This window comes from Canis aureus, chromosome 24, assembly GCF_053574225.1.
Source record: "Canis aureus isolate CA01 chromosome 24, VMU_Caureus_v.1.0, whole genome shotgun sequence".
NCBI classification, from domain to species: domain Eukaryota; kingdom Metazoa; phylum Chordata; class Mammalia; order Carnivora; family Canidae; genus Canis; species Canis aureus.
The window spans coordinates 20,925,829-20,948,345 of NC_135634.1; the positions used below are offsets into that span (position 1 = coordinate 20,925,829).

The window sequence follows — 22,517 nt, forward strand, 5'->3', positions numbered from 1 at the left end:
CATAAATAAATAAAAATTTAAAAAAAACAACCAACAGTTTTTCATAACTGGTTATTTATTCTTTTGGACATCTCTCCCCTTGCAGTCCACTCTATCTACTGAGGAAAACTGAAACTATGTCGTAATTAAACCATGATGAGAATTTGAGGGCTCCAGTGTGTTGAGGATGACCTGGGCCATAGTCTACTGGAGATCCCTGACCTGGGAGAACCACCTCAAAGGGACCCAAAGTTAAATCAGAAACGTGTACTGAAAACCTGTATTCTGGCATTGTGGGAGTCAGTGAGGGAACAACAAACATGACATTGCGGTGTTCACGGAGTAGAGGCGAGTTTAATGCCACATCTCAGGTGAGCTCAAAGGGCCTATGGAGTCATGTAAAAATAAGGGTAGTGAGTCAGGGATGGATGCACAGGAAGAAGCAGTATCAAAGCTAAAATTAAAGAATGAAAAGGGGTTAGCCAGTGAGAGGGAGAGAAGCACATTCCAAAAAGAAGGGATAGTGTATCAGTGAGGGTCCAAACAGGAGACAAACCACTTAGTAATTTGAACAGGGAACGTTTAATATAAAAAAATGATGAACTGTAACAGTAGATCAACTATAAAGATGAGAAAAGAAATCCAAATACTAAGGTGCAAGATTACCCAAGAAAGATTACCCGAATGGGTAAATCCCAAGGCTGGGATTCAGATCTCATTGAAGGAGATGTCTGAACTACAGTCAGAGTTGCCTGGCCAAAGCTAGTCCATGCTACTCATCATGCGAACAGGAACTATCCTTCAGGAGTGCAGGGAGTCCTGTCTGATAAATGGATGTATAGAGAGTGTCAGGGCACAATGAGCCCACGGACCAGCAGAGCAGTGCAAGGCCTCCAGTGTATCATATGCACATGCAGAAGGATGCAACAAACCCCTTAGGGATACAGCAGAGTTAAGACTAAGGACTGGATGCACAGAGTGAGTAGGGTGTCAAGAGCATTTGCTGGGTGCATGGTATCCATTATAGGCAGGTCACTGGCTGGGGCCAGGACTGCATGCTCTGGAGTGCACAGCTGGAAAGAGTACTTCTGATGCTGGTCAAGGGGGGTTGGGGGGGGACAAGGGAGAATAAAGTAGGGGATAGGAAGAAGAGAAGAAGAAGGAAAGGAGGAGGAGAAGGAGAACACAAAGAAGACGAAGATGAAGATGAAAGAAGATGAAGAAGAAGAAGGGAAGCAAACCAGAACATGGGCCAGGGCCAGTTGCTCAATCTCCAGGCAAACAGGAACAACCCTCTGGGACACAAATGAGTTGAGGCTGGTAATTGGATGCACAGAGGAAGTCAGACATACAGGACTCAAACTTCTCTGCCATCCATCGTGCTGCAATCACACCTTCTTTAGCAACTTTGGACCCCCCTCCCAAGTTAGCTCTTCTGTGGTACTGTCTTCAGACTTCTCTGTCCCATCTTTTCATTACTATCTCATCATCATTTAGTAATTCTTTATATTTACTTCCACGGTTTAAAATACTATGTCATATCCATCTTCTGATTGGACCCAGACTAATATAGAGGCCAGGGAGTTGCACTCTTCGGATTAGTCTTCTAGAGGATCTACCATAGAGAGCACAGTTGAACTGTAGCTCAAAATGTAGACACAGCTGCTACATTTTCATATCCATCGTAGCACTCACACCAGGGCCTTGGGTCTCTGCTAGGCTGTCCAGCCAATGACTTAGCACAGAAGGAATACTAAAACCAAGTCATTTCTGTCTCCCATAGGACTCCTCTACAGGCAAGCTTCTGATGGGGACTCAAGATCAGAAAACCCCAAGGGCCTGCGCTCTGATTCTCCAACAGGGGCTTGCCCTAAGATCCACGGTACAACTTTTCCCAACCACTGACACCATGAATAGCATAGGGTCTACTGGATCCTGTGACCAAAGCAGTGGGGACTCCTAAGCACAGCCTGCACCTGCTGCACAATTCATCTGCTCTGAGACCACTGAAGTCTTGCATTCTTTAGTTTCACCAAGGTGTATGGATGAAAGGAGTACTCAATGTAGGACAAGGTTTCCCAACCTTGTACCATGGACATGGTGGGTTGTTGTGGAGGCCTCTCTTGGGTATGTTTACCAGCACTCCTGACATCGACCCACTAGATGCCAGCAACGTCCTCAGTTGTGAGGCTCGAAAATGTCTCCGGACAAATCTATTGTTAGCAGTGTCTATAGCTAATAATACTGCATTGCATACTTAAAATTTGCTAAGAGGGTAGATCTTGTGTCAAGTGTTCTTACCAATTAATTAATTAACTAATTAATAAGAGCAGGAAGAAACTTTGGGAGGTGATGGGTAGGACTATGGCTTTAAGGCAGTGATGATTTCACAGAGGTCTACACTTATGCACAAACTCACCGAATTCGATACATAAGTATGTACAGCTTTTGACATGTCAAAAAACAGGTCTCCAGACACTGCCAAATGCTCCCCGAGGAGAATTATTCTCCCACCACCCCACCCCCAACACATTGAGAATTAGTGGTGTAAAATATGCTACCTCCAGAACCCAAAGAGGTCTCCCAGTTTCTGTCTTTGTGAAAAGGTATTCAAAATGTGGCAGTTTTTATTTCACTCCTGCGAGAATATCCTGGCATGCCCACTAGATGCCTCAAAACTTCACGGATATGTCAATTCATGTGGTCTTACCAAGGGCCCAAAGCGTTATAGCCTCTTACTGCTCCTCATGTCAAATTAGCATGGTGTCAGTATGATAGGCCCAATGAGATATTCTGGGGATGTTCAAATGGCCTAGCTTCATGAGTTAATAAAACACCGAGGCAAATGAAATGAATGGACACTTTGTCTATACTCTATGAATATGAACTATTTCTGATTCACTAGCGGAATAGAAAAGAATGCATTTGCCGTATCAGTGGTGACATACCATGTACCTGACGTCTTATTAATCTGTTCTGGAAGCAATAAGAGGCGCACAATAACTGCGGAACGACTCTTTGTTTAAGGTGACTATAACTACAGATATTTGCCACAATCTATCCAGTCTCTGAATGGGCCAGACTAGTGAATCAAGCAGAAATGTGATAGAGCTCACCAGCTTTTCATCCTTTAGCACTATCCCACTGCCTAGCTCTCCTAGCACTATCCCTCTGCATCTCTCCTAGGAGAGGATGCAGGGTTGTTTTTGGTTTACCCTACCAAATGAAGGCTTGGAGACCATTTCAGAGGTTTCTGCTTGGACTCTTTAAATTTTTTTTTTTATCAATTATATTTCCTTATTCAGGAGAGACACAGAAAGAAAGGCAGAGACATAGGCAGAGGGAGAAGCAGGCTCCCTGCTGGGAGCCCGATGTGGGGCTCAATTCCCGGACTCTGGCATCATGCTCTGAGCTAAAAAACTAACAATTTTGACAAGAAACACTTTTAGCTACTGTAAAATCATACAGCAAATAAACTATTGCAAATGACATCAATCTATATTACAAAGGATCCTGAATTATACGATACAATGTTCTTCACGTTGTCCTGTCAGAATAATTGTCTTCTACCGAATCGATCACATGCTGACATTTTTCACTATACCTGTAAGTTAATACTCTTCTTATTAAGTTAAACTTTCTGCCTTCAGAAATTGTTACCACTCTTGACCAAATACTAAGATTCACACACACAAAAAAAAACTTTACCTTTTAGCGTTGTCAACTGCATTGACATTTGCTCCTTCTTCCATTAAAATTGTCGCCATGTCCTCTTTGTTCTCATTTGCAGCAAGTAAAAGCGGTGTGAAGCCATCCTGTGAAAGTGCCAACAAATTTATAATTTACAAAATTACATATTTGGATAATGAATCGTAAAAATTCTAAACCATCCTGTAACTTAAACATGTAACATAGAAAGTAAATAAAATTAGCCCCATTGTTCTCAACCCTCCATGGTTTCACCAGCTGCTCCTTCTTTTTAAAATACTGCTTTCTCAGGGAGTGTGGGTGGCTCAGTTGGTCAAGCATCTGCCTTCAGCTCATGAGCTCAGGTCATGATCCCACGGTCTCAGGATGGAAGGAAGTAGCCAATATCAAACGTCAGCTCTAGCAGAGATTTAATATTTTTACATCTCTAAATTTGTATATGTAGTTCTTCAGTAGTTCTTAGCGAAGAGTTGTATCAGAATCTCAAAAAACTATTTCCAAATCTCTGTGTACACATGTTATTGGATTTACTCCGTCGAAAGCTTCACGGGACAGTTTTGGCTTGTATATTCTTTTAAAGTTCCCTAGTTGACTGTGATTCACCAGCACAATTCTAGCTGAGAACCAGTGCAGTATACAACCATGTCAGTCTCCTCTTTCACCTATGTGGCCAATTCTCCCTATCACTTGAGGATTCCGCCAAAAACAGAAATGAGTCATTTATCAAACCTGCATTCAATTTCCATGGCTAGAGGTTATAACAAGGAACAGTAAACTCAAAAATGCAACTTGATTCCATTATTTACACACTCCTCACTTCCCATCAAGACATTCTAGATTTGCAAGCAGAGTTTAGAGTTTTGTCTAAGTGGCTATTGCTGCCAAATACGATACTATGTCAGTTGATTATTTGTTCTTTCCTCTTCTTGGCCACTTTTTTAATAAATATTTTTATTTACTCATTCATGAGAGACTGAGAGAGAGAGAGAGAGAGAGAGAGAGGCAGAGACACAGGCAGAGGGAAAAGCGGGCTCCACTCCAGTAGCCTGATGTGGGACTCGATCCTGGGACCACGGGATTATGCCCTGAGCTGAAGGCATATGCTCAATCGCTGAGCCGCCCAGGTGACCCTCTTCTTGCCCACATAATCAACCATCTGTTCACTGCCAATCTGATTTCCTCAGAGCCCTCCTAGGATTCATCTCTAGATAAGTTTACAACATACTCACTGGTTCCTAAAGTAAAAATTATTATCCCTGCAAATTGAAGACACCTTGCCTAAACATAAAAACTGAAGAAAGACAAACACAATAAAAAAAAAAAACCTCTTCTAGTGATTTCCCCTCATTTGCCGATTTTCCAAATTGCTCGGCATATTTCTGACTCCTTTCTCCTTTTCCCCTCTTTTGTCCCTCTTAAGTCAAGGCTGATAAAAGATAACTCCGACCCTGTTAATAAATCGCTTTTTGATCAAAAAGGAACTTCTCAACGGCAGCAAGATTTGATACTGTAAAACACATTTGTTTTGTGTTTTAAGACAAAGCGTGTTTCCAACGCAAATTTTGCTTTCCTCTGTTGACACTAAATAATAAAACAAACTGGGTCAGAAAAAACTTTTGAAAATAAAGCTTCAGAACACATTCTGTGTTCTCATAAATATTTGCCATAAATACATAAAAGAAAGCTGCATTCTCTAATGCTTCTTCAGAGGTACCATTCTTTAGGGGCAACTGAGTGGCTCAGTCCGTTCAGCATCTGACTCTTGGTCTAAACTCAGGTGATGATCAGAGTCATAAGATCCAGCCCTCAGCCAGGCTCAGCGCAAAGTCTACTTCAGATTCTCACCCTCTTTCTTTCCCTCTGCACCCACACCACCCCCTGCTTGCACATGCTTGCTCACTTCCTCTATGATAAATAAAATCTCATGGCTGAATAATATTCCATTGCGTACATATACCATGGATTACTCAGCAATTAGAAACAAAAAATACCCACCATCTGCTTCAACATGGATGGAACTGGAGGGTATTATGCTGAGTGAAGTAAGTCAATCAGAGAAGGACACACATTATATGGTCTCATTCATTTGGGGAATATAAAAAAGTGAAAGGGAAATAAAGGGGAAAGCAGAGAAAACGAGTGGGAAATATCAGTGAGGGCGACAGAACATGAGAGACTCCTAACTCTGGGAACCAAACAAGGGGTGGTGGAAAGGGAGGTGGGTGGGGGGTTGTGGTGAACGGGTGACGGGCACCAAGGGGTGGGGCACTTGACAGGACAAGCACTGAGTGCTGTGCTGTACGTTGGCAAACTGAACTCCAACTAAAAAAAATTTTAAAAAGAAAAAAAGGATAAAATAAATAAATAAACCCTGGAATGTGAGCTGGAAAGAAAAAAAGAAAGAAAAGAAAAGAAAAGAAAAGAAAAGAAAAGAAAAGAAAAGAAAAGAAAAGAAAAGAAAAGAAGAGAAAAGAGAAAAGAAAAGAAAAGGAAAGAGAAGAGAAGAGAAGAGAAGAGAAGAGAAGAGAAGAGAAGAGAAGAGAAGAGAAGAGAAAAGAAAAGAAAAGAAAGAAATATTTTTAAAAAAAGGAAGGAAGGAAGGAAGGAAGGGAGGGAGGGAGGGAGGGAGGGAGAATGGATTATTATGGTGAGCCTGGGTGGCTCAGTGGGTCAAGCATCTCCCTCTGGTTATGGTCATGATCCCACTCCTGACATCAAGCCCCATGCATCAGGCTACCTGGCTCAGTGGGAAGGCCTCTTCTTCCCCTACCTCTGCCTTTCCTCCCTACTCATGTGTGCTCTCTCTCATGCTCTCTTTCTCTCAAATAAATAAAATCTTCAAAAATAAAAAGTATTGTTATTTAAAGCAGAAGCTTAGACAATTATTTCAAAATATTTTCATTCAGGAAATGCTTGAACTTCCAAATATGAAAAATCGACTCTATCTATGGCACGCAACAGTGTTTCTGCAAGGGCAGCCACTGAAGGTAATGCACGTCAAAGAAAGCACAGGGAGACTGGCGAGTGTGGTCATCACCAGCTCCCCATAGACACCTACCACCCCACTGAGGAACTACACAGGCTGAGCAGGAGCTACTCTCCAGAATGGGAGACCTCACCGTGGCACATGGCTGGCAGAGTGGCTACCAGCACAAGTAGATACCCCCTGTAGGATGTCATGACCTGATCCCCTTACTCTCATCTTCTGAACCTTAGGGCCTAGAGCGCCCACGGCCTATTACAACTTGCTGCTTTCTCCTCTCGTTTACACTCACCCAAGCTACTCTCTGGGTCATGGTCTCCTACTTATCCCCAGAAGCATTCATCTCCTAAGCCCCCGCACAGCATTCGGCCTCCATCATCACCACACTCCCCTCTAGGCCTTCAATCCTTTCTGGGCTCTGAGAGCACCATCTACTCTCAGGCACTAATGGGAAGATTTTCTTTCTGGGGTGGAAGGGTGGCTAGCAGACAGAAAGTTGCCTTTCTATATGCATTACTTTTCTCTTTCCCTCCCCCTGGCTTGGTTTTGGAGTTGTTTCCATGATGACAGGACCTGATGTATAAAATTCCGTGTCCATGTGTTCATATATATGTGCCTATGTACATATATATATACATATACATATATATTAAAAAACTTTTTGAATATATATATATATATTTAGAACGTCAAATACTTTGTAAAAAAAAAAAAAAAAAAAAGTTGATGTGTACCTTGTTTTTGGCCTCTATATCTGCTTTGTGTAACAGCAGCTTCTCTGCCATTGGGAGGTTTTCCATTAAGGTCGCATAATGGAGAGCAGTGTTGCCCTCGTTGTCCATAATATTTGGATCAGCACCATGTTCCAGCAAAAATCTTGCACATTCCACTTCATCGTACTCTATAGCCTGTAAGCATTACACCAAGAAACAGAATGTAAATTCTGGGAATTTGAACGAAACATGCCACAAGTTTCACCAATGAGTTATGTTTAAATGCAAAAGTCTTGTCACAAAAGTCAATTTTTAAGATGAGTGTTAAGTATTAACATAGCATTGGAAACATTTGATTGTTATTTAATATGTAGTTACAGCAGATTTCTCCTTCTCTTATAAATGATTCAGGCTTAATACCTAAAATGGAACATTAGGATATCTATTTGTTTTTTTTCCTAGGTAGAAAAACCTCATAGAATGAGCCTGTGTTACACATTTCAGTGATCCTAGTTTCTGAAAAGTAGTGGTTACTCTCGATACTCTAGGTAAAAGAAAAAAAAAAATGTTCATTCCAACTACTTCAATCCAATCCATCTCAGGCAGACTTAGCTGTGACCACGCACCTTCATTAGAGCTGTCCTGTTTTCTTCATCACAGAGGTTGACCTGGCATTTCTGGTCTACCAGGAGATTCACCATATTTACATAACCATGGACACAGGCCAAGTGGAGAGCAGACCTATGAAAGTGAAAGGAATTGTCAGGAAATTACACTGTACTATTTCAAAACACGAAATTAATTCACATAATTTAAGGAGCCATGTTTTTCTCATGACTCCAAAACAAAGAATTATTATTCGTTTAAAGAAAGTACAGTATTTATTAGTGATTATTCACCACTCTATTGAAAGAGCAGCCTATCTGTTTAGGAAGAGCATGACCTCAGGAGGCAGCTCAAGCTGAGTATGATTCCTATTTGCACTCTGTCACATAATTGTTATCACTTATAATTATCGCAATTTCCTCATCCACAAAAGGAGCATAAAAATAGTTATCTCGGGTCACCTGTCTGGCTCACTCTGAAGAGCATGTGACTCGATCTCGGGAGCCAGGGGTTCGAGCCCCCTGTTGGTTATAGAGGTTACCAAACAATAGTAATAATAAATAAAATAAAAGGTAGTTATCTCACAAGACCTCTTGTCGTGATCCTTAAGCGAGGATCCATGCAAAGTGTTTAGAATACTAGTTCCTAGCACAAGTATTATTATAACTATTAATACAACTTACAAAGACCCACTACAATTAGGTAAAATTATCCAATTATGCCTACTTTGCAGCTACGTTTAAGGATGAGCAAGAATACTCTATTTCAATGATTCTAAGATGCTCATTTTTGTCACCTTTTAATATCTCTGACACTGGAATCCAATTTCTAATTCAACATGTCTTAAAACTATAGCTGGCATGATTTTTAAAAATTTCTTCTTGGTACATAACTAGTGGGGCATCATACACTCTACGGTGCCTTAAATGAAATAATGACATATTCAACAGGTCTGTTGCACTTCTAGTCATATGCTTGGAATTACACTGTTCAAGAACTAAAATAATTTTCAGTAGTTGAAAGCATTACGGGTAAAAGAGACTAAAATAACAAAAGGATATTTTTAAGTAATTCTTACTTCAGTTTACAAGGAAGTTTAAGCCAAAAGAAACTCAGGATTCAAATAAACGGGGACAGCTCATTTTATTTTTCAGGGGCGGGGGGGGCGGTGGGGAAGCTCATTTTATTAAGCATTTTAATTAATAGAAAATGTTTAGATTCATAGAAATCAAGTATTTCCAATTACCAATATTAGTATTTAATATTATTGAAATGTCAAAAGGGCAGGTAAAGGTAATCTTTTACAATTTCCGATCTTCAGAAATGTTTTCCTTTGACAGGACGTTCCAAGGAAAAGCTTCACGTGAGATTAAGTCCTAATACTTCCATTTAAAATTTCTCACCTTAGGGGCACCCGGGTGGCTCAGTTGATTGAGTGTCCAACTTTTGGTTTTGGCTCAGGATGATCTCAAGGTCGTAAGATGGAGCCCCACATTAGGCTCCATGCTCAGGGTGGAGTTTGCTTGGGTTCCTCTCTCTCCCTCTGTCCCTTCCCTCTCCCATGACCTTCTCTCTCCTTTTAAAATAAATACATCTTTTAACATTTACAAAATAAAATAAAATCTCTCATCTTAAGATTGCCTGGCTGGCTCAGTCAGTAGAGCATGTGTCCTTAAACGTCGAGCCCCACGTTGGTAAAGAGATTACTTAAAAATGAAAGCATTAAAAACTAAATGCATAAGATTTCTCATCTTGCTCATACGGGGCAACATGAAGTCTTTTTAAGAATGAAAAAGATCCTGAGTAGACTATGTCTGCTACATATCCTGTGTTCAGGTTCTGTTTGGGAAATACATGGACTGAAGAATAAATACATTTGGAGAGTTCAATAGTTTTTTTTATCTATTAATATGTATACTATATTTAATATATCTACTTAAAGATATATTAGATTTTTTATCTATTAATATATATACTATATTTAATATATCTATGTAAAGATATATTAGATTTATCTATTTCTTTGAGAAAGAGAGAATGCATGAATGTGGTGAAGGGCAGACGGAGAGGGAGACAATCTCAAGCAGCCTCCCCATTGAACATGGAGCCCGACAGGGGGCTCAACCCCACAATCCTAAGATCATGACCAGAGCCAAAATCAAGAGTCTGATGCTCAACAAACAGCCACCAAGACAACAGGAAAGTTCAGTACTTTTAAAGAAAACTTTTGTAAAGTAAACTAATACTTTTGAAATAGCAATGAAAATTTATATTTGCTACTTTTTTTTCAGAAGAGGGAAACAAAAATTCTATAAGCTATGGCAGTATCATTTGTATTTTTTATTTTCATAAGGATTTAATAACTAAAACAAATTATTAATCATTTACTTATTACACGTTATAAAGCCATACATAACAAAATCGTATGTATATATTTAATGTATGCATAATAAAATCTACAATACACATAAAAATATTCCCCTTACTTCTGAAGAGGCTAAATAAAGGTTGTCAGAAAATACCAATCCTGGCCCATCAAATTTTTTTAAATAGAAAGAGGGGCACCTGGGTGACTCAGTTAGGCATCTGCCTTTGGCTCAAGTCATGAACCTCGGGGGTCCTGCGATCAAGTCCTACGTCATCAGGCTCCCTGCTCCACGGGGCTTCTGCTTGTCCCCCTGCCCCTCCCTGCCGCTTGTGTGCCTGATTTCTCCCTCTCAAATAAATCAATGAAGCCTCTTAAAAGTAAATAGAAATTCTTTTTGTCTCTACAACAAGATTCATATTCTTGCTGTTCTCCTGGATTACTTCATTGGTAATAAACCTTTGTTGGAATTTTTATATACCTTTTCCTGTAGAAATCAGAGACTTCTTTTTTAAGAAACAAGAAAACTAGTTTTATATTTTGCACATCTTTTTGGCTATAACAAAACCATTGTCTGTCTGCTTATGTGTTTGTATCATCAAAACAATTTTTTCCCCTCATTTAATGATCTACTAAAGTACAGCTTTGCATGTTAATGTGTATCAATTATCTTTGCCACATTCAGTGGTCACATAGTAGTCCAGCCTATGGATACACTGCCTATAATTTATACAGGCCATTAGATGAGTTCTTAATACATTGCTATTGTAAATAGTGCTGAGAAAAGCATATTGCATATTGTTTATCTTTAATTATTTACTAAGCGTACTTTACATCAATAAAATTCATGGGTAAAAGGAATACATATTTTTCAATTGGGACTTAACCAACGAACTATCCGAAAAGTCAAAAACAACTTTAACCAGGAGTATAAGTACCATCATTCTTTATCTTCACAAAGCTTACACATGGAAAATGGGATTTTATTCCTTTTATATTTTAGATTTTTTTTTTTAATTTATTTGACAGAGAGAGAGCACCAGCAGAGGGGAGGGGCCGAGGGAAAAGCAGACTCCCCACTGACTAGGGAGCCTCACCAGGGGCTGAATCCCAGGACCCAGAGATCATGACCCTGAGAGGAAGTCGGAAGCAGCCAACTGACTGAGCCACCCAGAGGCCCCCCTATTTCATTCCTTTAATACCTTCCCTGTAAAACAAAGACATTTTTTTTTATCTGATACACATATGTTGTAAATATTTTGCAAGGACATTCTTTTCTTATATTATTTTCTGATATACAGAGAGTTTTAATTTTTTATGTGGCTGAATCAACCTCCAGAACTCTTGCTTTTATTTATTTATTTTTTTAAAGATTTTCTTTATTTGTGAGAGACACAGGGGGAGAGAGGGAGGCAGAGACACAGGCAGAGGGAGAAGCAGGTTCCATGTAGGGAGCCCAACGTGGGACTCAATCCTGGGTTCTCCAGGATCAGGCCCTGGGCTGAAGGCGGCGCTATACCCCTGAGCTACCTGGGCTGCCCGAACTCTTGCTTTTAAAGTCATTCTTAGAATGGTCTTTGTCAACATAAAAAAACGGGCACAGAAGCATTCGTGTTTTCTTCTTTTGTACTGTATTTTGCAGATTTAACATTTTTAATCTGTATTCCATCTGGAACTTATGTTTATGAGATACAATTCTAGCTAGTTTTCTCCAAATAGCAGATATGTCATCAACATTATGAATGATTCACCTTTTCCTACTAATATGAAATGTCACCAGCATCAAGTTATAAAGTCTTAACATACACTTAGGTGTTTGGCATTTTCTTACGTGTTCCATTCATTTATCCGTCTTTTCAGCTGTTAGTCAAGGAATAATTTGCAGAAATTTGAGGTACATTTTAATAACTAGAAGGTATTCTATAAAAAAAATTTTTTTAAGTTTTTATTCTAGTTCCAGTTTGTTAACATACAGCATTGTATTATATTAGGTGCAGGTGTACAATATAGGGAGTGATTGCAAAATTTTTCTTAATTTTATCACAATGAAAAGAACAGAGACCGTACATAAAAGCTCAAAATTTCTAAAACCACAACGTTTCTATTGCGTTGTGGAATACTGATAAACACGGGAAGAGTACACATTTTCAGAAAAATGAGACTTCCTATTCACAGACAGAACCATCTTCCCAATTCCAAATCTCCTTCCAAGGTCCCTCAGTAAATGACATAGGTACAAACTGTACACAGAAGTCAGATACTGCCCTGTATCCAAAGTAATTCTGGGAATTACTTCTCTCAGCATGCACTCTTTAATAACACTCGTATAAGATGTCCATTAAAAATAAAATACCATATATACTTAATTTCATTTCTGTTTTTCTTTTAAGATTTTATTTATTCATGAGAGACAGACAGAGAGAGAGGCAGAGACATAGGCAGAGGGACATGCAGGCTCCCTGCTAGGAACCCGACTGGGGCTCTCAGGACCCAGGATCACGACCTGAACCAAAGGCAGATGCTCACCCACTCAGCCACCCAGGCGTCCCCTTAATTTCGTTTCTACTACTATTGAAAATCCATTAAATCACGTCAAAACTGTCTGTAAAGTGCTCCCTACGGAGAATTATGAACGGGCCCAAAGGCAGCTGAAGACATTTTGTTGCTCAGTGGGCCGGAGTGGACCCCAGGTAAGCTTCCACCAACTACTGCTGCGGGGCCACCAGAAGAAAGATGGCCAAGCGCCCTGGTGGTCAGCCAGGGCTCAGCTCTCCAGACTCAGGCCGGCAAGGTGAGCGCCTCTCCCCGTCCACCCTGCCTCCTCCCCGCCGCTGCAAAGTCCCTATCACCTGTTCATGTGGTCTCTATCATTCAAGTCATTTATCCCCAGCAACAGAATCTGCTGCACTTTCGCTGCATTGCCCCCGCTGGCAGCTTTGTGGATCTTTCTGAGACCTCTGTCTGGGATGTGGTACCCAGGGCCCGGCTGGCGAGTTTGGTACCATTCAGACGCCGCCAGAGCCGGCCCTCCGCGGGCTGATCTTGAAGCCCAAGGGCAGCTCGCCCGTTACCCCCGAAGCTAAACACGGTCTTCATCGCAAAGCTTTCAGGCTTCACAGACACAGCTTTTCGCCGCCTCTAGAGCTCAACACTTAGTGCTGGAGATAAGCCAAGCCGGCCTCGCAGCAACGTCCCAGCGACCAAGCGCTGGGGTTCAAAATCTCTCTCTGCAGAACAAATGTAACCCAGCAATGCAGCTAAACACAAATGCGCCTGTGCACCTCAGAAACTGGCGTCCCTCGCCTGCTCACAAGGAGCCCATGGCCAAGGGTGCCCAAAGCGCATGGCCCAGGAGGCCCAAGCCTCTCAAATCTCCGCGATCCCCTTGACCTGGGCTGGCTTCCCCTCAAATGTTGCCGGGACGGCTGAGCATTACGGGACATTTGCAAAAGACTCTGGGGTGAGGAAAAGTAGTCTTCCGGGCCCCTGAGTGGCTCAGTGGTTGAGCATCTGCTTTCATCAAGTCCTGATCCTGGATTTTGGGATCGAGTCCCGCACGAGACTCCCCGCAGGGAGCCTGCTTCTCCCTCTTCCTGAGTTTCTCGTGAATAAATAAATGAAATCTTAAGAAAAAAAAAAGTAGTATTTATATATGACTAGGGCTAGAGTGCATGAAAGCATGTTCCCCCAGAATACTTCCCTAACGAATGCTCTCCCTCAGTTGATTCCTCTTCCACATCCCTAGGGACCCCTGTCAGTCTCCATGGAATGGAGCAGATGCAGCCAACAGAAAACTGTTCTCATGGTCAGACTTGGCAATGTGTATCATCAAGTGCAAGCTCACAAGGGGAGAACAATTCATATTCCCTAGATGAAATGAAAACGCAATTCTGCATGCCTCATAATCCTCCGATTTGGCCCAGCCTTACGTTTACATTTTCTTTATTTTTATTTTTTGCTGTTATTCCCCAATTTAATCTTTAATCAATCCAAGATTTAGTTTGCAGTGTGGTACAACATTAAAGAATTTTTTTTTTCTGAGAGAGAGAGAGAGAGAGAGAGAGAGAGACACGGAGGAATATGAGCTGAAATCAACAAACACAAAAAATAAAAATAAACAGAGGCTTAACCAACCGAGCCACACACAGGCGCCCCAACACTTAAGAACTGTTTTTAAAAATAGTTATTTGCTTCTTCTAAATAATCCATCTCAGGATCCCTGGGTGGCGCAGCGGTTTGGCGCCTGCCTTTGGCCCAGGGCGCGATGCTGGAGACCCGGGATCGAGTCCCACGTCGGGCTCCCGGTGCATGGAGCCTGCTTCTCCCTCTGCCTGTCTCTCTGCCTCTCTCTCTCTCTCTCTCTCTCTCTCTGTCTCTGTCTCTGTGACTATCATAAATAAATAAAAATTTTTAAAAAATGATCCATCTTTTCTCACCTAGCTTAAAATGCCACTTTATCATACATTCTGTTATGTTTTTCTGTTTCTGGGTTTTACACTGGATTCAACTGACCTTGAATCAGTACTCTAGTATTTTAACTTCTTTATACATATGTTTTAGTATCCAATACAGGTCCATAGTTCCCCTTCTTAATCTTCTCTTTTTTAATATTCTCTTGGCAATATTTACCTCTACGTTACTTGAGATGAATTTTTAATCACTATGCCAAATTTAAAGAATTCATGGAGAGAATTTCTAATTAGGTTAAGAGAATTAATGGTAACAGAATCAATCAACTTGAATCAGTGTATTTAGATGCACGTTATGCCTTTGAGCTTAAGTCTAATTTGACATCCCTCCTTAGCTTCCAGGAGGTTTTTTCCCCTTATGTAAATCCTGCATACACCTCGTGATGTGTTTATATCCTGGCTTTTTCTTTTTTCTAATGAAATATTTTCCCATTATAACTTGTAAGTGGTCACTCTTTTGATATCTGTGTATTTATTTGGTAATGAAAGTAAAGCACTTTTTAAACTGCATGTTTGTTAACAAAAGTTGGCAGTTTCTCGTAGGTACTCAGGGAAGGCACGGATTGGATGGGAAAGATTTCACCAGAAAGATCTATATGAAGAATGGTATGATGCGGTTGAAAAAAAAAAATCAAGTAAAATACAAACAGGATAGTCTGTTCATATTTATGTGTATGTGATACACACACACACACCCCGAGGCTGTATACGAATGTCTACAGAAACTTCTTTTAATGTGGTGGTAATTGATCCATTAATTAATTACAACTGGACTACACGCGATATTGTGGGTGAGGCAGATAGAAAAAAGCAGGAGCAAACCCATGACAACAGCTAATACAAAACTAGCTACCCCCAAACTCACTCACCAGATTCCTATTACATTTGTTAATGATTTTAAGGATTAAGCAAAGTAGGAGCCCCTGACTGGCTTAGTTGATAGAATATGCAACTCTTGGTCTTGGGGTTGTGAGTTTAAGCCTCATATTGGGACTATAGCCTGCTTAGAAAAGGGGAGGAGTGGGGGCTTAGTCAGGCATCTGCCTTCAGAAGCTCAGATCACGATCTGAGGGTCCTGGGATCAAGCCCCATATCAGGCTACCTGGTCGGTGGGGAACCTGCCTCTCCCTCTCCCTTTGTTGCTCCTTATCCTTGTTTTTTCTCTGTCAAATAGAACAACAAAAAAGAAAGAAAAGAAAAGAAAAGAAAAGAAAAGAAAAGAAAAGAAAAGAAAAGAAAAGAAAAGAAAAGAAAAGAAAAAGAAAGAAAGGAAGAAAAGGAAAAGAAGAGAAGAGAAAAGAAAGGAAAGGAAAGGAAAGGAAAGGAAAGGAAAGGAAAGGAAAGGAAAGGAAAGGAAAGGAAAGGAAAGGAAAGGAAAGGAAAGGAAAACAGAAAAGAAAAGAAAAGAAAAGAAAAGAAAAGAAAAGAAAAGAAAAGAAAAGAAAAGAAAAGAAAAGAGAAAAGAAATTGACCAACAAAACCTAACAGAAACTACTGTTGCACAAGATGCACCAGCAAAATTGGGAAGTTTGTTGTCTATTTTTACAGCAAGACAAATGCATAGATAGAAGTGTAGGCACTTATTTCAGAGGCCATTTAATGCCATTTTGTGTGTGTAGGTTGCATGATTTGACAAGAAGTTGTTTGGAATGAGCAACCTAGAAACTAAGGGGGTCTGCGTCTTCAGAAATTGCTGCTGGAATGACCTACAGAACTCTGGAGACCACTAGGGTCCCTTCTGAGAGAGTGGCTAGTTCCAGGGCAGATATGTTCATTGGTGGAAGAGCAATGAACAAAAACAAAGGGGTAACAACAACAAGAAACCATTTCTTGGCCCTATTCAGCTTAGCTAGACCAAATGGTTTTGGTGCGTGTGAATGATTGCAACTATGAGCATCAAGCATTTGTCTCTTACAGGTGCCAGCTAGAAAATTATCTTTTGTCCCCTTAGAATCCCCCAGGGTGACTTATGAGACCAGTAGAGGCTCTCTGTAGTGACAACTGAAGAGAAGACTGACATTTCCTAATGCAACCTGCGATGAGAGGCAACGGCATTACCAGGCTATAAGGAGATAGGAACTCCACACCAGGACTCCAGGTACGTTAAAGAATTTGGTTGACTGTAGTGTTTTTCTATAGATCAGAGATACTCAAAGAGTATATGGTAGTCCAACTCTGAGCTTCTTTGTTCCTTGGTCAAATGCTATGTGGATCCCCCAAAGACTTTCTCACAATCACCTGAAACCTAAGATTTCCAATTCCCAGACTTCTGTGGAAAACAATTTTGGATCTAGAACAGACATCCTCTAGAAAGTTCCTGATTAGAACTCCCATCCCCATCTGAGTCTCATATATGTCCTGGTTCAACATTGCCGCATACTCATCTGGTAGTTATACTAATGAAAATAACAAAGTGTTAGGGTAATATAGGTTTTATGACGAAAAACAACTGAGATATAAATGCTTTACCAAATCCCTTAGCTCAGGTTTTCCAATTCTACTTCAGGGCTGTCATGAATGTCTTCTCCTTTTAAGAGTTGCCAAGAAATTCACCACACACTTTCCATTGGGGCACCTGGGTGGCTCAGTCCATTAAAAGGCTTCGTTAAGGGAATCCCTCGGTGGCTCAGTGGTTTAGTGCCTGCCTTTGGCACAGGGCGAGATCCTGGAGTCCTGGGATCGAGTTCCACATCAGGCTCCCTGCATGGAGCCTGCTTCTCTCTCTGCCTGTGTCTCTGCCTCTCTCTCTCCTCTGTGTCTTTCATGAATGAATAAATAAAATCTTAAAAAAAATAAGGCTTCTGGGATCCCTGGGTGGCGCAGCGGTTTGGCGCCTGCCTTTGGCCCAGGGCGTGATCCTGGAGACCCGGGATCGAATCTCACATCGGGCTCCCGGTGCATGGAGCCTGCTTCTCCCTCTGCCTATGTCTCTGCCTCCCTCTCTCTCTCTGTGACTATCATAAATAAAATAAAAAATAAAAAAAATAAGTTTTTTTTTTTTTTTTTTTTTTTTTTAAATAAGGCTTCTTTAGCTCAGGTCAGGACTCAGGGGCCTTGGGGTTGCCCTGCCTCGAGTTCTCTGCTCAGCAGGGAGTCTACTTCTCCCCCTTCCTCTGTCTCCACCCCCATTTGTGTCCTCTCACACTCAAAAATATAAAAATCTTTAAAAAACAACCAACGGGGATCCCTGGGTGGCGCAGCGGTTTAGCGCCTGCCTTTGGCCCAGGGTGCAATCCTGGAGACCTGGGATCAAATCCCACGTCGGGCTCCCGGTGCATGGAGCCTGCTTCTTCCTCTGCCTATGTCTCTGCCTCTCTCTCTCTCTCTCTCTCTCTCTCTCTCTCTGTGTGTGTGTGTGTGTGTGACTATCATAAATAAATAAAAATTTAAAAAAAACAACCAACAGTTTTTCATAACTGGTTATTTATTCTTTTGGACATCTCTCCCCTTGCAGTCCACTCTATCTACTGAGGAAAACTGAAACTATGTCGTAATTAAACCATGATGAGAATTTGAGGGCTCCAGTGTGTTGAGGATGACCTGGGCCATAGTCTACTGGAGATCCCTGACCTGGGAGAACCACCTCAAAGGGACCCAAAGTTAAATCAGAAACGTGTACTGAAAACCTGTATTCTGGCATTGTGGGAGTCAGTGAGGGAACAACAAACATGACATTGCGGTGTTCACGGAGTAGAGGCGAGTTTAATGCCACATCTCAGGTGAGCTCAAAGGGCCTATGGAGTCATGTAAAAATAAGGGTAGTGAGTCAGGGATGGATGCACAGGAAGAAGCAGTATCAAAGCTAAAATTAAAGAATGAAAAGGGGTTAGCCAGTGAGAGGGAGAGAAGCACATTCCAAAAAGAAGGGATAGTGTATCAGTGAGGGTCCAAACAGGAGACAAACCACTTAGTAATTTGAACAGGGAACGTTTAATATAAAAAAATGATGAACTGTAACAGTAGATCAACTATAAAGATGAGAAAAGAAATCCAAATACTAAGGTGCAAGATTACCCAAGAAAGATTACCCGAATGGGTAAATCCCAAGGCTGGGATTCAGATCTCATTGAAGGAGATGTCTGAACTACAGTCAGAGTTGCCTGGCCAAAGCTAGTCCATGCTACTCATCATGCGAACAGGAACTATCCTTCAGGAGTGCAGGGAGTCCTGTCTGATAAATGGATGTATAGAGAGTGTCAGGGCACAATGAGCCCACGGACCAGCAGAGCAGTGCAAGGCCTCCAGTGTATCATATGCACATGCAGAAGGATGCAACAAACCCCTTAGGGATACAGCAGAGTTAAGACTAAGGACTGGATGCACAGAGTGAGTAGGGTGTCAAGAGCATTTGCTGGGTGCATGGTATCCATTATAGGCAGGTCACTGGCTGGGGCCAGGACTGCATGCTCTGGAGTGCACAGCTGGAAAGAGTACTTCTGATGCTGGTCAAGGGGGGTTGGGGGGGGACAAGGGAGAATAAAGTAGGGGATAGGAAGAAGAGAAGAAGAAGGAAAGGAGGAGGAGAAGGAGAACACAAAGAAGACGAAGATGAAGATGAAAGAAGATGAAGAAGAAGAAGGGAAGCAAACCAGAACATGGGCCAGGGCCAGTTGCTCAATCTCCAGGCAAACAGGAACAACCCTCTGGGACACAAATGAGTTGAGGCTGGTAATTGGATGCACAGAGGAAGTCAGACATACAGGACTCAAACTTCTCTGCCATCCATCGTGCTGCAATCACACCTTCTTTAGCAACTTTGGACCCCCCTCCCAAGTTAGCTCTTCTGTGGTACTGTCTTCAGACTTCTCTGTCCCATCTTTTCATTACTATCTCATCATCATTTAGTAATTCTTTATATTTACTTCCACGGTTTAAAATACTATGTCATATCCATCTTCTGATTGGACCCAGACTAATATAGAGGCCAGGGAGTTGCACTCTTCGGATTAGTCTTCTAGAGGATCTACCATAGAGAGCACAGTTGAACTGTAGCTCAAAATGTAGACACAGCTGCTACATTTTCATATCCATCGTAGCACTCACACCAGGGCCTTGGGTCTCTGCTAGGCTGTCCAGCCAATGACTTAGCACAGAAGGAATACTAAAACCAAGTCATTTCTGTCTCCCATAGGACTCCTCTACAGGCAAGCTTCTGATGGGGACTCAAGATCAGAAAACCCCAAGGGCCTGCGCTCTGATTCTCCAACAGGGGCTTGCCCTAAGATCCACGGTACAACTTTTCCCAACCACTGACACCATGAATAGCATAGGGTCTACTGGATCCTGTGACCAAAGCAGTGGGGACTCCTAAGCACAGCCTGCACCTGCTGCACAATTCATCTGCTCTGAGACCACTGAAGTCTTGCATTCTTTAGTTTCACCAAGGTGTATGGATGAAAGGAGTACTCAATGTAGGACAAGGTTTCCCAACCTTGTACCATGGACATGGTGGGTTGTTGTGGAGGCCTCTCTTGGGTATGTTTACCAGCACTCCTGACATCGACCCACTAGATGCCAGCAACGTCCTCAGTTGTGAGGCTCGAAAATGTCTCCGGACAAATCTATTGTTAGCAGTGTCTATAGCTAATAATACTGCATTGCATACTTAAAATTTGCTAAGAGGGTAGATCTTGTGTCAAGTGTTCTTACCAATTAATTAATTAACTAATTAATAAGAGCAGGAAGAAACTTTGGGAGGTGATGGGTAGGACTATGGCTTTAAGGCAGTGATGATTTCACAGAGGTCTACACTTATGCACAAACTCACCGAATTCGATACATAAGTATGTACAGCTTTTGACATGTCAAAAAACAGGTCTCCAGACACTGCCAAATGCTCCCCGAGGAGAATTATTCTCCCACCACCCCACCCCCAACACATTGAGAATTAGTGGTGTAAAATATGCTACCTCCAGAACCCAAAGAGGTCTCCCAGTTTCTGTCTTTGTGAAAAGGTATTCAAAATGTGGCAGTTTTTATTTCACTCCTGCGAGAATATCCTGGCATGCCCACTAGATGCCTCAAAACTTCACGGATATGTCAATTCATGTGGTCTTACCAAGGGCCCAAAGCGTTATAGCCTCTTACTGCTCCTCATGTCAAATTAGCATGGTGTCAGTATGATAGGCCCAATGAGATATTCTGGGGATGTTCAAATGGCCTAGCTTCATGAGTTAATAAAACACCGAGGCAAATGAAATGAATGGACACTTTGTCTATACTCTATGAATATGAACTATTTCTGATTCACTAGCGGAATAGAAAAGAATGCATTTGCCGTATCAGTGGTGACATACCATGTACCTGACGTCTTATTAATCTGTTCTGGAAGCAATAAGAGGCGCACAATAACTGCGGAACGACTCTTTGTTTAAGGTGACTATAACTACAGATATTTGCCACAATCTATCCAGTCTCTGAATGGGCCAGACTAGTGAATCAAGCAGAAATGTGATAGAGCTCACCAGCTTTTCATCCTTTAGCACTATCCCACTGCCTAGCTCTCCTAGCACTATCCCTCTGCATCTCTCCTAGGAGAGGATGCAGGGTTGTTTTTGGTTTACCCTACCAAATGAAGGCTTGGAGACCATTTCAGAGGTTTCTGCTTGGACTCTTTAAATTTTTTTTTTTATCAATTATATTTCCTTATTCAGGAGAGACACAGAAAGAAAGGCAGAGACATAGGCAGAGGGAGAAGCAGGCTCCCTGCTGGGAGCCCGATGTGGGGCTCAATTCCCGGACTCTGGCATCATGCTCTGAGCTAAAAAACTAACAATTTTGACAAGAAACACTTTTAGCTACTGTAAAATCATACAGCAAATAAACTATTGCAAATGACATCAATCTATATTACAAAGGATCCTGAATTATACTATACAATGTTCTTCACGTTGTCCTGTCAGAATAATTGTCTTCTACCGAATCGATCACATGCTGACATTTTTCACTATACCTGTAAGTTAATACTCTTCTTATTAAGTTAAACTTTCTGCCTTCAGAAATTGTTACCACTCTTGACCAAATACTAAGATTCACACATACAAAAAAAAACTTTACCTTTTAGCATTGTCAACTGCATTGACATTTGCTCCTTCTTCCACTAAAAATGCCACCATTTTCCTTTTGTCGTTTTTTACAGCAAGTAAAAGCGGTGTGAAGCCATCCTGTAAAAGTGCAAACAAAATTTGTAATTTACAAAATTACATATTTGGATAATGAATCGTAAAAATTCTAAACCATCCTGTAACTTAAACATGTAACAGAGACCTTAAATAAAATTAGCCCCTTCGTTCTCAACCCTCCATGGTTTCACCAGCTGTTCCTTCTTTTTAAAATTCTGCTTTCTCAGGGAGTGTGGGTGGCTCAGTTGCCCAAGCATCTGCCTTCAGCTCATGAGCTCAGGTCATGATCCCAGGGTCTCAGGATGGAGTCCCTCTTTGCTCCCTCTGCAGCAAGGAGTCAGCTTCTCCCTCTTTCTCTGCCCCTCCCCTCCACTCGTGCTCGCTCTCCTGCTCGCTCGCTCGCTGTCTCTCTCAAAAACATAAAATCTTTTTAAAACGTAAAATAAAAATAATAAAATAGACCTCCTCTTCCTCTTCAACAGATTACCTGCAGTCATTCCACAAACTCGCTTTAAACATTGCCTGGCTCCAAGGATCTTTGCTGCTCTCACAATATAGATTATGATATACTCT

The 22,517-nt window shown here is 41.5% G+C and overlaps 1 protein-coding gene across 1 annotated transcript in view; it reads right to left on the reverse strand.

Annotated features, from left to right (window-relative positions):
* Positions 1-22,517, reverse strand: part of LOC144296613 (uncharacterized) — a 154,954-nt gene that overhangs the window by 113,955 nt on the left and 18,482 nt on the right. The window contains exons 5-8 of the mRNA XM_077869705.1: positions 21,880-21,986; positions 8,010-8,124; positions 7,405-7,578; positions 3,688-3,794 (exon numbers count right to left, since the gene is read on the reverse strand). Coding sequence (XP_077725831.1) covers positions 3,688-3,794; positions 7,405-7,578; positions 8,010-8,124; positions 21,880-21,986 — 503 coding nt within the window. The remainder of the gene's footprint in view (positions 1-3,687; positions 3,795-7,404; positions 7,579-8,009; positions 8,125-21,879; positions 21,987-22,517) is intronic.